The sequence below is a fragment of the Periplaneta americana genome, chromosome 16 (assembly GCF_040183065.1).
Source record: "Periplaneta americana isolate PAMFEO1 chromosome 16, P.americana_PAMFEO1_priV1, whole genome shotgun sequence".
NCBI lineage: Eukaryota > Metazoa > Arthropoda > Insecta > Blattodea > Blattidae > Periplaneta > Periplaneta americana.
Window position 1 is genome coordinate 162,574,102 of NC_091132.1, and position 14,931 is coordinate 162,589,032.

General features: G+C 33.8%; 1 protein-coding gene across 1 annotated transcript in view; it reads right to left on the reverse strand.

Moving 5' to 3' along the window:
* Window positions 1-4,564, reverse strand: part of LOC138691695 (myb/SANT-like DNA-binding domain-containing protein 3) — a 12,172-nt gene extending 7,608 nt beyond the window's left edge. Inside the window, exons 1-3 of the mRNA XM_069813945.1 lie at window positions 3,831-4,564; window positions 3,566-3,715; window positions 2,360-2,410 (exon numbers count right to left, since the gene is read on the reverse strand). Coding sequence (XP_069670046.1) covers window positions 2,360-2,410; window positions 3,566-3,715; window positions 3,831-4,277 — 648 coding nt within the window. The 5' untranslated portion in view covers window positions 4,278-4,564. The remainder of the gene's footprint in view (window positions 1-2,359; window positions 2,411-3,565; window positions 3,716-3,830) is intronic.
* Between the last annotated feature and the right edge of the window lie 10,367 nt (window positions 4,565-14,931).

A 14,931-nucleotide genomic window follows, 5' to 3' on the forward strand; every position in this document is an offset into this window, starting at 1 on the left:
AGGGATTCGAATATACAAAACGTCAGAAAAATTTACACCTAAGTAGCATTTGTGCTCATCTACAGTTAAGAAAGGGATAGTAGTATCATTGGATATGTTAGAATGATTTGAATGACATATACCGCGAGAAAAATAATAGTACAGATTTGAATTTACACAAGTAAGGTCAGATTCAACAGTGTTCATAAATTATATCTTTGTATGCTTAATATCTCATTTATGAACACTGTTGAATCTGACCTTACTTGTGTAAATTCAATTATGGTGACTAGTGAAGAAGAAAATTTGGTCAACCAGTACCACGACATGCGTCTTCAAATAGAATCAAAAAGTGTTCATACAACTGTAATAAATTATATCTTTGTATGCTTAATAGTACAGATTTATTGGCATTGATATCTAAACCAATCAATAGCCATAGGTTATTATCGCAGCGATCTCATGGTTAACATTCGGCAGGTCTTTGAGCAGCCTCGTGCATAACAATCGGCAGGTCTTTGAAATTTAATTGCATTATTGTTTTCAATTTCTTATGTCACCGCTCCAATCACTCGCCTCAATTTCAATATTGCAACCAATAAGCTGCTTCCATTATTAAATGACACCTACTTGTCTAATCCACGTGGACTAAAACCGAGGTTGCAATGTCTTGTGCTGAGGACGAACATTAAGGTATGTGATTAAAAATTATTATTAAAGAGTTATTATTAAGAGATAAGAATGTGAACGTACTCATATATGAAATAATAATAATAATAATAATAATAATAATAATAATAATAATAATAATAATAATAGCTATTTAACAATATGACAAACTAGTGCTTATTCTTATTGAGGAAGTAGATGTGACAACGTGACGCTTAGAGTGAAACCTACAGAGCAACAATCGGTCGGCAAAATTATGTTTTAAAAGCACACCGCACATTATTGTATGATGCCGACATGTTTTTTAAGTCTTTTTTTTTTTATTTTTTACTTATTTATTATTTTATTTGTATTCTTTTCTTTTAAGTTTAAGTTTAACGACGCTGTATCAACTACTAGGTTATTTAGCGTCGATGAGTTTGGTGATAGTGAGATGGTATTTGGCGAGATGAGGTCGAGGATTCACCACAGATTACCTGGCATTCACCTTACGGTTGGGGAGCGAGGATCGAACCCGCGCCCGAACGCAACTTCAGACCAGCAGGCAAGCGCCTTAACCGACTGAGCCACGTTCGTGGCTCGGACATGTTAACCATGAGAGCGCAGTGATAATAAGATAACTTGAAATTTTCATTATCACTTCCATACAAATGATTTCTCCATATCTGAACCGATTCTTTGAGGGCACTAATGGCTATTTCCTTCACATTGCTGTGTTAGCCCCAAGTTTTTACATTTGTTGGCAAAGAAGGAGGGTATGGTACCACGTGCTCCCACCATCAGACCTATTACATCAATGTGGGACAGGCTATATGTGAATAATATAATACTTATTGTATGATACAGATATCACATCAGCACTGTACCTTTGTGGTGTGCAACAAGAAAATTAAATACCTAGATAAATGCAATACAGAATTATTAATATATAATAGGCCTAAGTAGATTACTTTTATTTAAAGCATAAACAGTTCATCATTAGAAGGAAGAAATTTTGTTGATTCCGTTCAACACTTTTTCTCTTCACCCATCAAAACATTAAGATACGAGTAATTAGGGAATGCATTAAGATTGTATTTCCTTTCATAACAGCTGAGACTAACAAAGGTGAAATGGAGACCTTATTTGTGTCTCGAATTACAATTATGAATGTTTTTTTTCAGTACAAAAAGTGTCTTCATTCTTAACATGAATCATGATCAGGGAAAGACTACTCAAAGTAAGGTGAAAGTTTCTTAATTTTGAAAAATCTTTTACAGAATGTCCTTTTATGCACACCTGCCTATCATTATCCTTAAGGTTTTCTTTTGTAATACAGTGCTCTCATTTTACGAGGAAATTTTACATCATTCTGCCGCCATCTTCCTGCTCTCTTGACTCTTGTGGACTTATTTTATTCTGTAGTTAATGTCTTGACTTTCCAGTAGTAACAGAACATGCCCCCCCCCAAGCATGACACGCAAGAAAGTGTACACCGGGATAATCTAGTTTCCTCGTAAAATGAGAGCACGGTACAATGAGACAATCTATGTTTATATCACCACAATCACAAATTATAGGCCTAAAGTCTTTTTAGTAATTAATCTAAGTTTGATATATATTTCATATCACCAACTGGCGCTCTACAAACACATAAGAGAATAAATTTTTATAACTGACCATCAATTTGAATGCTACAAATGTCTTATATTTATGTACAGTGAAAGCTAACCTCAATTGCTGTTACGCCTTCTGATGGAGATGGCATGGATATTTCACAGAGCTGAAAGTTAAAATACATAATTAGTGCTGTGTAAACGTCGCAGTTTTTATAATTCTAGTAATTTACACGAGATATTATGTAGCGACTGATAACTGCGTGGGTTTATATCAGATGTTTGAGGTCTGGTTTTCCTATTAGGTAGCCTAATTGCTATTAACTTTGATCCGACCTACATGATAATTTTACTCCAAGGGGGCTATATTTAATATAATTAAATATGTACCAAATCTATATGCACATAGAATTATTCCAATTCAGAAACAACTAAGTAAACTAAAAGAACTCCAAAAGGAAATAACATTCAAATGGATACCTAGTCATTGTGGTATACCTGGAAACGAAAAAGTCGATAATATTGCAAAACAGGCAACATATTTGCAACCAAGACCTCTTCAAGTGATATCTCTATCCAGTGCTTTTGCTTCAGTAAAGTCTCATTTTAAAAATCTATGGATCAACAATTGGCTCTCTTCTGACAAAGGAAAAATTTTACAGTCTGTATAAAAGAAACCTGGAAATGTACAAAAACTTGCCCAGTCATGTTCAAACATTTTTAACAAGAGCTAGAACAGGTCACATTGTCACACAAATGTACGTACCTACACTGATTTCACATTTCTGATAATCCTACTTGTCTGTGGTGTAATAATCATAATGAAGATTCTGGAACACACTGTCCTATACTGTCCATCCATAAACTACAAAAGAAGTAAATTAAAATCATCAGTAGACCTACCAGTTGCAGAAAACACAGCCCTGCAGTATATACTGACTACACCCCAACTCTGGCTACTAGCAACAGGCATCTATAATGAACACGATCAAAATACCCCTCATTTCTCGTGAAAAACAACAACTGAATAGACTGCAGTGGACTTTATGTTGTCAGTAAACAGCTGGATACATTAAGAAGATAGATTGATTGATTAATACACTTTCACATTATTGTGAATTACATTCCCGTTTTGTAGGCCTATAAGTACTACCATTATCAGTCACATTTATATGCGTTTTGTTATTTGTCACATTATGTACTATGTGTCCAATATATCCGTGAGTGATATAATCATTCTGAAACCACATTTAAATAAAAACATTTACCAGAAAATAATATTCCACAAAATTAAACATGTAATAAGGATAAAAAAGGCGAACCTCATATTGTACTTGTGCATCGGAGTCAAATTCTGCGTCATCTTTAGCAAGTTCATGCGATACAGATGTGACAACATCCCATTTCATGTCATCGAGCGTTACATCATCACCAGGACATCCTTCGTCAGTTGTTTTTGTGTACTCCTTTTGCTAATAAACAAATACAAAAAATACTGAATCAGAACGAATTCGTTCTTTGAAATCCATCATTTCGTTATTATAGTTAGACCTAACTTAAAATTATTGTAATAACGTTTGTACTTACTTTTTGGACATTGCATTTAGCATTTGTTTTTAATCTCTTCCACTGCTCCTTCAAGCGAAGAATGCTGCGGTCCCCATCACCGAATCTGGCACAGAATTCCTTATGTATGTCCTTCCATGCTTGTTCTTTCCTTGCGTTCGTATTAGTAGTAGTACATTTATTATCTATAATTGCAATTCGTTTTTGGATTAATGTAAATAGTAAATTTTTTTCTTCTTGAGTCCAATTACCCGCACGCTTCCTTTTACCAGATCCAATTTCCATTTTGCTTTTATTACCACAACACAATTTGTAGGCAACGGTAAGTTCCTCCAGAATTTGTAGGTAAATGGCGACTGCAGTAAACATTCGACAATCGAGCATGACCGAGGCCAATATAATACGCGAACTTACGTAATCATTGTTTAATCGGCGTCTATGAATACGAACAACTCGGAGCAGGATCATGGAGGTTGTGAAAAGGCTATGTATAGGCTGTTAAATTACAAATTGTGCATGCCGGGCATCTCATGCACTGCCAGTGGGATCCTAAATGGGATTTACTTCATGCGAGTAAGCAGAATTTTGTTATTCGAATTCTGTTTATCTACTTTGTGTATATTTACATATGAATATACGAATATGCCTCTAAATGCAATTATGTAACTGGTTCGAAAGTCGGTGTATTTTTATTCCTTAAAGAAGAAGATTTACGCCGGAAATATATAAAGGCCATAATTTTATCCCAACTAAATGTGAAGTAAATATTTAGGACTAGCTGGTACAGTAATTAATGTTTATAACATATATAAACAAATAATATAAGCTACGTATATGATATTGTGCAAACATAATTTAAAACCTCTATCTTGTAAATAGTATTTTAATAAGTTCAGCCACCGGCATAGCTTTGTCGGCTAAGGCGCATGCCTACAGATCTGGAGTTGCGCTTGGGCGCGGGTTCGATTCCCGCTTGGGCTGATTACCTAGTAGGGTTTTTCTGAGCTTTTCCCCAACCATAAGGCAAATGTCAGGTAATCTATGGCGAATCCTCGGCCTCGTCTCGCCAAATATCTCACTATCACCAATCTCATAGACGCTAAATAATCTCATAGTTGATACAGCGTTGTTAAATAACCAAGTAAAAAAAATAAGTTACGTAACATAAACTGATATGTTGTATAACTTGAGAAAAAAGATCATCATCATCATCATCATCATCAATAACTTAAAGGTTTAGGCCGATGGTCTGTTCCGCCACCAGAATTTTATCCGTCAAACTAGTCTCTCCAACGTCTCTTTGGTCTTCCCACTCGCCTTCTTCGTGTAGGTCTGTAACACCATGTTCTAAAAGGTATCCTATCATTGGGCATTCTTGTTATATGGTCGTACCAGTTATTTCTATATTTTTCAATTATAGTTGTTATACTCTCGATATTGAGTTCTTGTGGGGGGACCTTGTAACCCTATCAGTCGCGTCCCTCAGCCGTCAGATGAGGGCGGTCCGAATAACTACGGGAATAAGGACCCGTGGACCAACAAGGAGCCCAATTTCTGCGGGCTTTAAAATACTGGGACACCCTCTCTGCAGGGGACATAAATATGGAGGGCCCAAGCCTACGGTTAGAGGTTACCCTGCGCAGTGCCTGTAACACGGCCAGGGAACATTTACTTTACTGAGAACCTCCAGAATAAAAAAAAAACTAATGAGTATTATCTGTCTGATTCCACAGTCTTTCTCAGTATCATAACGTAAATACTCGGTCACAATATGATAACACGCTAGAAATACCACTCCACACATCATCTCTTTATTCTTCATCTTTCACTGTTGCTACTTCTCGTCACTGGAATTCTTTGCCGCCTGAAATCAAGGACTGCCGAACTTTAATTTCCTTTAAATGTAAATTAGAAAAATATCTTATGATGAGTGCCAGACCTAACGTGTTGCAAATATTTAATGGAATGTGTTCCACTGTATTTATTTTTATTTTTTTTGTTTCTTATTTTTATTGTGTAATCATGTAAATCGTGTTTATTTATCACTTAACGCCAATATGTATTCCACTGTGTTGTTTTTTGTTATTATTAATCTATTTTTTTGTGTACATTTTATTCAATTGTCGGTTTCTGGTTTAATTATGTGAATCCTATTTAATTGTAATCTAATACCAATATGTACACTAATGTGTTTATTTTTATTTCTACTGTGTACATTTTTTATTGAATTATTGGCTTCTGTTTTTATGTGATTCGTATTTGATTCTAACAATATTAATATGTATTCCACTATGTTTATTTTTATTTTATGAGATAAATTTTTATATAACTACCTCTTTTGATCTCATTATATACCTAAATTGTATCAGTATGTAATTACTTAATTCTGATCCAGTTTTATGTTCAACTATGTAAGCAAGTTTTAATCCTGGTTGAGTGTAAGAGAATGCCTTACGGCCTTAAATCTGCCAGGTTAAATAAAGCCATTATTATTATTATTATTATTATTATTATTATTATTATTATTATTATTATTATTAATTTGTTTTGCAGGTATGCGAGTTACATTTTGAAATCCAGAATATTAATAGTGAAGCATCAGTATATGATTCGAAGACTGGGAGATTATGAACAACAATTATAATGTCTTAAGAAAGGTAAGTTGCAATTCGAGAGAAACTGATTGGGCTACATAAGCTGTAATAATTTCCTATAAGCTAATGTACCGTAAACTGGGGATACTTGAACCACCTCAGAAAGTTTCATTAACTCCTAAAAAAACGTATACCTTGAGAAACTTTCATTGCTCTCCTATATGTTGAATCTTGTGACATACAAACCATAGGCAAGCAGCTTTATTGCATTGTCACTATTGTTATGTATTTATTTATTGTTTTATTAGTGGCTCAAGTTACCCAGGAAATGGGTATACTTGAGCCACCCATTTAAAAATGCTATGTGGTGCAAGTTAAACTTCATATGAGGTTACTTGAGTTAATAAAACCTTAAATGAAAACATTTCATAGATTTGGGTACAGTATATATGTAGTTTATTATCTTTAGCTATATTCTATAATTCACTGAGATAATATGCACACATAATTTTCTTTTCTTTAATTCCAAAATTTGAATTAAATAATTACAAAAATCACAGAAACGAAAACATCTAAATACTTGTCTAAAGTAACCCCACCTTACCCGGTAGTTTGTTAGTACAGTATTGTGACTTGCTTACATTCTCAAAGATTCAAAATTATGATTTCCTCCAGGTTTGAGGTTATGACCTCAGCACTAATAAGTCACATTGTTTTTTTAATTGTTTACGTTGCTTACATTCTGTAAGCCATCTTGAAATAAGAATATCATAAAATCTTCACCACAATCTAAAATAGATTTCATATGTAAAATTTATTTCAGATACTGTTCCCTCAAAATTTCCTGGCTGTCCTTCATATCTTTCTGAAGCATCATCGTCCAGGGAGAATCCTGATGATCGTAGGGAACGTCTAGAAAATAACTTCCTTATAGCTTCAATGGAGGAGAGTTTATCTGTGTATAATAAACAAATGGAAATCATATCATTTAATTCTTTAGATGAACTTACTTCTAAATTGAAATTGAATTTGTGAAGTTCCTCACCCAGAATTCTGTGTTACGTGGTTATTGATAGTGATTTGTTATTAACAGAGTATGTGAAGGATACACAAGTAAGGAGAGCCAATGCAACTCTTCCAGTCATGGTAAGTGACATAAATAATACATCTCGATAACACAACTTTTAACGCTGTTTCACTTCGGAATATTTTCTAGGCGTCACAATAACAAAAGTAGACAACAAACACACATTCAGAGTATACAGAACGCCAACAACAACAACAACACACACAACACATCCAATCACCCCACACAACACAAACAAGCTGCATTCCGAACAATGGTACACAGACTACTCAACGTACCAATGAACCAACAGGATTACAACGAAGAACTAAACACAATCAAATACATAGCATAAGAAAACGGATACAACCCTAACATAATAGACAACATAATACGTAAGACAAAACAAAACCACAAAAAACAGAAGAATACAACACAAACACAAGAACACAAAAATACATCGCACTAACATACGAAAACAAAAACACACATAAAATTGCAACCTCATTCAAGAAATTAAACCACGACATCGCATACAGAACAAATAACACTCTACAAAAACATCTCAACACACAAACAACACAAACAAACAAATACAACCACACAGGCATATACAAACTCAAATGTAACATCTGCAACAACTTCTACATAGGGCAGCCAGGCAGAACATTTCAAACACGTTACAAAGAACACATCACAGCCATAACAAAATTACAAAAACACCTCCACATGTGCAGAACACATCACAAATGCCAACCACATCTACAGAGACATCAACACAGACATGGAAATACTGCATATCCAACCAAAAAGCCAGAAACTCAACACACTAGAACAATATGAAATATACAGACACACGAAAACACACCCCAACGATATTCTCAACACACAACTCAATTTCAAAACACATACTCTTTGACTCTACACTACGAACGCACCCACACAGGAAACGTGAGGCGCCAAGACCAGCAACGACCAGTTCCGAAGATGACCGAAAATAGGTCGAAATATGTTAACAATTTACGTTAAAATTTAACACAAGAAGTTCTTTCATACATATTCCGACATAAATAAGTTAAGCACTATACTGAATGAAATTAGTGTTAGATTTAAACATTGAGAATATGCAGTTACCTACTGACAAACTTGAATTAATTCAAGACTTGATTGTGTACTGATCTGCCAGAACAAGAGAGACAATTAGTGACATAAATAAGTTAAACACTACACTGAATGAAATTAGTGTTAGATTTAAAAATTGAGACTATGCAGTTACCTACTGACAAACTTGAATTAATTAGACTTGATTATGTACTGACCTGCCAGAACAAGCGGAGACAATTAGTTTGCTTGTTCAATAGGTTTCTCAGTTAAATTGTAACAAGCCCAGCATGAGGTATTCATGTAAGTTAATAGTTTTCTGGTCACTGGTACAATCTGTATCCCCACATTGTTATGGATACATAAGAAGCAATTCAGGTTTAACTTATTGTTGTCTTGTGAAATTACATTAGGTAGGGTCTGCAACAATTTTTCCATAAATCCAATAATAGATCAACAATTTTCAAATTTCTTAAATTACTTGTCCAAGAAAGTATCATTTCTATAGGAGGAAAATAAAAATTTCTTACTGCTCGTGGATGAAATTCATTTGCAAGTCCAGTTTGATTACAAGATTAGGAATATAATAGTTGGTCAGGCAGAAGGAAATTCACAGTTTGCTTCTACTGCATATGTTTTTATGGTAGCCTATACGAAATTATTTAGATGTAGCAAGTATTTTGCCTGTTGCAACCATAAAAGCTGAACATTTGTTTTGTTTGTAAGAGTATTATTTTAAAGCTGGAGGAGATAGGTTTTTGGCATTGTCTCAGATAACAATGCTATAAACAGAAAGACTGTTTCATTATTTAGTAACACGCAAGGGCTGAAAGTAAAATACTAACTACCCAATATTCAATGTTAGAGAGCGACTCCTGTACTTTATTTTTGACAGTGTACATATTTCAAAGTATGTCAGAAATAACTGGCTGAACCAAACAGCTGAGTTATTAGATTTAAATGTTTCAGTGGTGTTATATGGGGAAGGAGAGGCTTCTTTTGCTGCTCTTAAAGCCCTTCATGTCGTAGAGAAAGACAATTTATTGAAATATGGTAAACACTGACGTGTTAAATTACACTGGTCAACAAAATTAAACATATTTTTTGTTAAAAGATAAAGAATCGGTGATTCTTATAACATTTTTCGTGCTGATTTCAGATCTATTTTCAAAATTTTGCTATCATCCAGGGTATTTGAGTAATAATATAAAATGTATTTCAGACTTTTCTAGTATTGCTACCTTGTAACATTTTACCTAAAATCAATTCATTTATCTAAAATGTGTGTGAAATAGATTTTAGGCTATACTTCTCTTGAGAAACATCCTTTTCAGTGGCCAGCAATAGTCTGACAGAATATTTGGGCTCCATTTTTCCTGGTAGCGCCTTTCCATTTCAGAAAAATCCTGATGAAAATACTCCCCATGTTCGTCACTTACTACCCGAAGGTTTTGAGGAAAGAAAAAAATAGATGAGAATTCAAGAAGTTATTTTGAGAGATACATGACAACCCATCACGTTATAGTTCTGAATCAGTGCTAACAAGTTCTCTGCATCCTTCTGATCTGTGGTTCCTAGAAAGTAACAGTCTATTGAATGTCCTTAGGTTCCTGGCACATCATTGGAGCTGGAAAAGGCATATGACGAGATCCTTCTAGTTAACCAGGTATAGAATTAAATGGAGAACAACACATTTCAGGAGCCCAGTTCCTGTCCTATCTATTCTGCAATCAAAAGAACATTCGTAAGCTCTTTTAGTAAAATTAGCCTGTGTGCTTTCAAAGTTAATTAACCACAAACGTAATAAGACTTGTTTGTGATTTACACAGTATTTCGAGGTATGTTCACTTTATAAGATACTTTTACCACATTTAAATTAGGAGAAAGAAAATACGGATTATGAAACTTGTTTCATGATTGTAAGTTCCAACTCAACTGATAATACCAGCTCTCGCAGTCTTATGAAGAATAAAATTAATTTTTATGAATTCTGACTTCACAGGCAACAATGGAAGAGTTGAAAATAATTTATTGATAACACTGGTCAACAAAATTAAAAAGATAAAGAATGGGCGATTCTTATAGCATTTTCCGTGCTGATTTCAGATCTATTTTCAAAATTGTTCTATCTCCCAGGGTTTTTGAGTAATAATATGAAATGTACTTCAGACATTTCTAGTATTGATACCTTTTAACATTTATTATTATTTATTTATCTAAAATGTATGTGAAATAGATTTTAGGCTATACTTGGCTTCAGAAACATCTCTTTTGTGTGTCCAGCAGTAGTCTGACTGAATATTTGGGCTCCATTTTTCCATTTCAGAAAAATCCTGATGAAAACGCTCCCCATGTTCGTCACTCACTACCCGAAGGTTTTGAGGAAAGAAAAAATTAAATGAAAATCCAGTAAGTTATTCTGAGAGGTACATGACACCCCATCACGTTATAGTTCTGAATCAGCTCGCTGACAAGTTCTCTGTGATCTTATAATCTGTGGTTCCTAGAAAGTAACAGTCTGTTGAATGATCCTTAGTTCCCAGCATATCAATGGAACTGGAAAAGGCATATGACGAGATCCTTTTAGCCAACCGGTTAGGCTAATAGAATTACATGGAGCACAACAGATTTGAGGAGCCCAGTTCCTGTCCTATCTATTCTGCAATCAAAAGAACACTCGTAAGCCCTTTTAGTAAAATGAGCATGTGTGCTTTCAAAGTTAATTAACCACAAATACAACAAAACTTATTTGTGATTTACACAGTATTTCGAGATAAGTTTCACTTTATAAGATACTTTTACTACACTTAAAGTTAGTACAAATAAAACACGGGTTATGAAACTTCTTCCACGATTATAAGTTGCAACTCAACTGAGAATTAATACTAACTCTCGCAGACTTATGAAGAAGTCAGAACTTCCCAGGCAACAAAGATATAAAGTTAGCCTATAGATCAATTGCTGAAGCAATGAAATGAAATATTTGAAATATTTTCTTTCCATTAGCATGTTAAGGACTGTATATAGCAATAAAAATAAATGATTTTTTTTTTAGATTACAAAAAAAAAAATGGTGGTTGGTAGGACAAATCTGACTTCATTTTTGGAATCAGCAGAAAAACCAGCAGAAATTGTATATTTAACAAAATTATTGTTGACCAGTGTTATTAGTCGTTATTCAGCAGTGTTTTCCATTAAATCATTAACATGTGCATAATATAAATATGTTACAGGAGGCTATTATAACACTTAAAAGTTAAAATTTGTGTTATCTGGACATGTTTCAGGACTTTACCGTCCTATCCTCAGTAGCTATTGAGCCAGATCAGCTGTCGTTCTTGTTGACGTCTGGTGCCTATGTATATTTCTGGAGTCAGCCAGCGAGAAACACGTACCAGGAACCAATGACAGCAAATTATCGCAATATTACAGAATTTAGGACTCGCTTTTCTGTGTGGTTGAGCGAAGGAATGACAGGTTTCAGTACGTAGTCATCATTGTATCACACAACAGTTGCCTTGATTGATTTATCTTCATTGGATCGACATAATGCATAAGAACTATTTTTTAACTGATGGGGTGCAAACAGATGAACAGGAAGATAGATTTGGTAACTAACATCAAATGAGTGGTGGGAATTATCACATATCTGTCAGACAGGTTTATGAAACAGAAGCAAAATAACAATACAAAGTTATCTGCAGTTAATTCTGAGGTCGAACAAAATAGGAAATTTCAGAAAATGAAATCTATGTAAATGATTCAATGTCAAAGGAGGTAAATGATGTACCTCATGAAGTCAATGTTACTGTAACGGAGGATGACATAGATGATATGGATGAGAGTACTTTTGTTGTATATTAGTGCCTATTGTTCTTATAGAATAGTAAAAAAGTTAAAGTATGGTTATTGTAAGTAGTGATGATAATGAAACTAGAGATGCAAGAAATAATTTATTTATTTTGGTAGAGTTAAGGCCATGAGGCCTTCTTTTCCACACTACCAGAAGTGAAATACATAATGAAACAATGATAAAATAGTAAAATCAAACAAATATAAATATGTCAGATGAACAGAGGTCAATTATGTTTCCTAGTACAGATGTTGTAACATGTGTGTCTTATATTTTTGTAATTACTCAGAAAATTCTGGGTCACAACGAAGAGCTTTTTATAACAAGAAAATTAGCGAAAGGTTTTGTCCAGAATTTCTATATACAATATACCATGCTGGAACACCGTAAAAATGTGGACATATTGCAGGAACTCAAAATGGATCCTATAGTTAATTTTGTTCAACAATATCGACTTCAGTGGAAAAAACATGTCGAAAGGATGGATTGCACTAGATGGCATAAACAGATTCTTACTTATGTACCAAGAGGAAAGAGGAAATTGGGAAGACCACAAAAGCGCTGGCATGAGACCGTAACAGATCCTGTAGGGTCTAATACGTGAGGGATATGATGATGAATATACCATGTAATTTATTATGAGCTCTTCATTGTACAGTAGGTCACAGTGCAAAGGATATTGTCCACTCTATTATATCCCCTTGGACAGGTTTTAAAAATAACATAGAATAACGTCAAGGTTTTAAAATAAAAAAAAATTGAAAATAGAGAATTAATGAAGTTATTAAAGTATTCCGATAGCTGTATTTGTAAATGTTCAAAAGATAATTGACTTTATAAATTGGTAAACTTCTATATTTTAAATTCAACAAGAATGCATTTATAATAAATATATTAGTCATCATAATTAGCAATGAATTGAAAATGAGTGCATGTGATACAATGATGAAACTGTATTGAGGTTAATGTTTAGGTGAGGGGTTTGGACTTTTTCCATTGCTGTTGTCACAATCAAAAATTAAGACACAACGTTTCGAACGGTGGTTCTCCCTTCGTCTTCAGGTGGAAGGAAGTAGAGAAAGGAAAAAACCTACTGTTGGGATCGTTACGTACAGCTATTCTGTATGACTGCATTGAGGTTGATTATGTAAGCAACTTGTGAAGTGTGTGTTTAAACAGGTATGCCATAGTCTTCATAGAAGTTACGCAAACGATTCTGCTGACAATAAAATAGTGCAAGAGTAAAGATTAACCTACAGATTGAATGTACCGATTCAGCTATTTCAGGCTTATGACTTTACAGTATGTCGACATCTGCTCACCTATTTGAAATAATAAGTTATTATGTAAAATAAGACCTGAAAATTAAACATAAATACTGGATAAATAGAGCAACAGGAAAGATTGATGTACACTTGTTTATTGTAGAGTTAAAAAATTAAAAAAGTAATATGTAAATAAGCTTTAAGCTCTTTTTTTGTTTCAAATAAATGCGCTTGGTTGAAACTTGCACTAAAACTAGACGTAAGTGTAAGTTAAAGCCAACATATACTGAAATAGATATAGGATGGAAAATAAGGTATTATTTATTGCGTATAATTGCTATTCGTGTACCTATATGTTAATTGTAATTTATTAAGTTCATGTACTTTTTGTGAACCATTATTAATAAATATTCATATTATATCCCCTTGGTATTTACTTACTTACTTATGGGACATTTAATGTAATGGTCAACCAGATGATGCGATTTTGAATTGTTTAATTTTTTAACGAAAAACATAAACATAAACATTCGTAAATATTTATAATAGGCAATGTAATAAGTCTTCATTATTGGCACTTTATGTTAATATAATAAGCATTGTGTAATAATGTTGTAATCACAGTGTGTGTGTCCGAGACATTTCTGTATGTGTGGCCGTGACAATAAATATTAATCGATTACAATGTACACAAACGATTTTCAGTTTAATGCCTAGTACCTAATAGTGCCTTGTTCAGTGCTGTATAGGGTAGTACTGTTAATAAATAAACATTGTTATTAAATTCACGGAAAACTTTCATTGCTCACAAGAGTTACACAAATTTACTCTGTGTAACATGTGTCCGTGACAGATATATTAATCCAAATATTTTAAATTTACACTTGATTATAAACCATGAAATTTTACTCAAAGAAACTGTTATATGTAATGATTTGTTCTGTTATATCTTGAACCTGAAAAAAAGCCAATGAATTTAAGTAATTGTAATATGAAGTGTCTAATGTGTGTCCGTGACTAAATGGAATAGCCCTTATGGCTTTTAAGGAACCAGAGGTTCATGGGTGCCCTACCCTAAGCAAGAGTTAGTTAATGGGGTTTAAAAAGGGCGCGACAGCTACTATGGCTATTTGCGCCCTTATCTAAAATCTTTCACTAAACACAAACACAATACAATAACCAGAATGCTTAAAAGAACTAAAAAGCGTTGTCATGGTTAAAACGAGGCAAACAAATGCAGTTT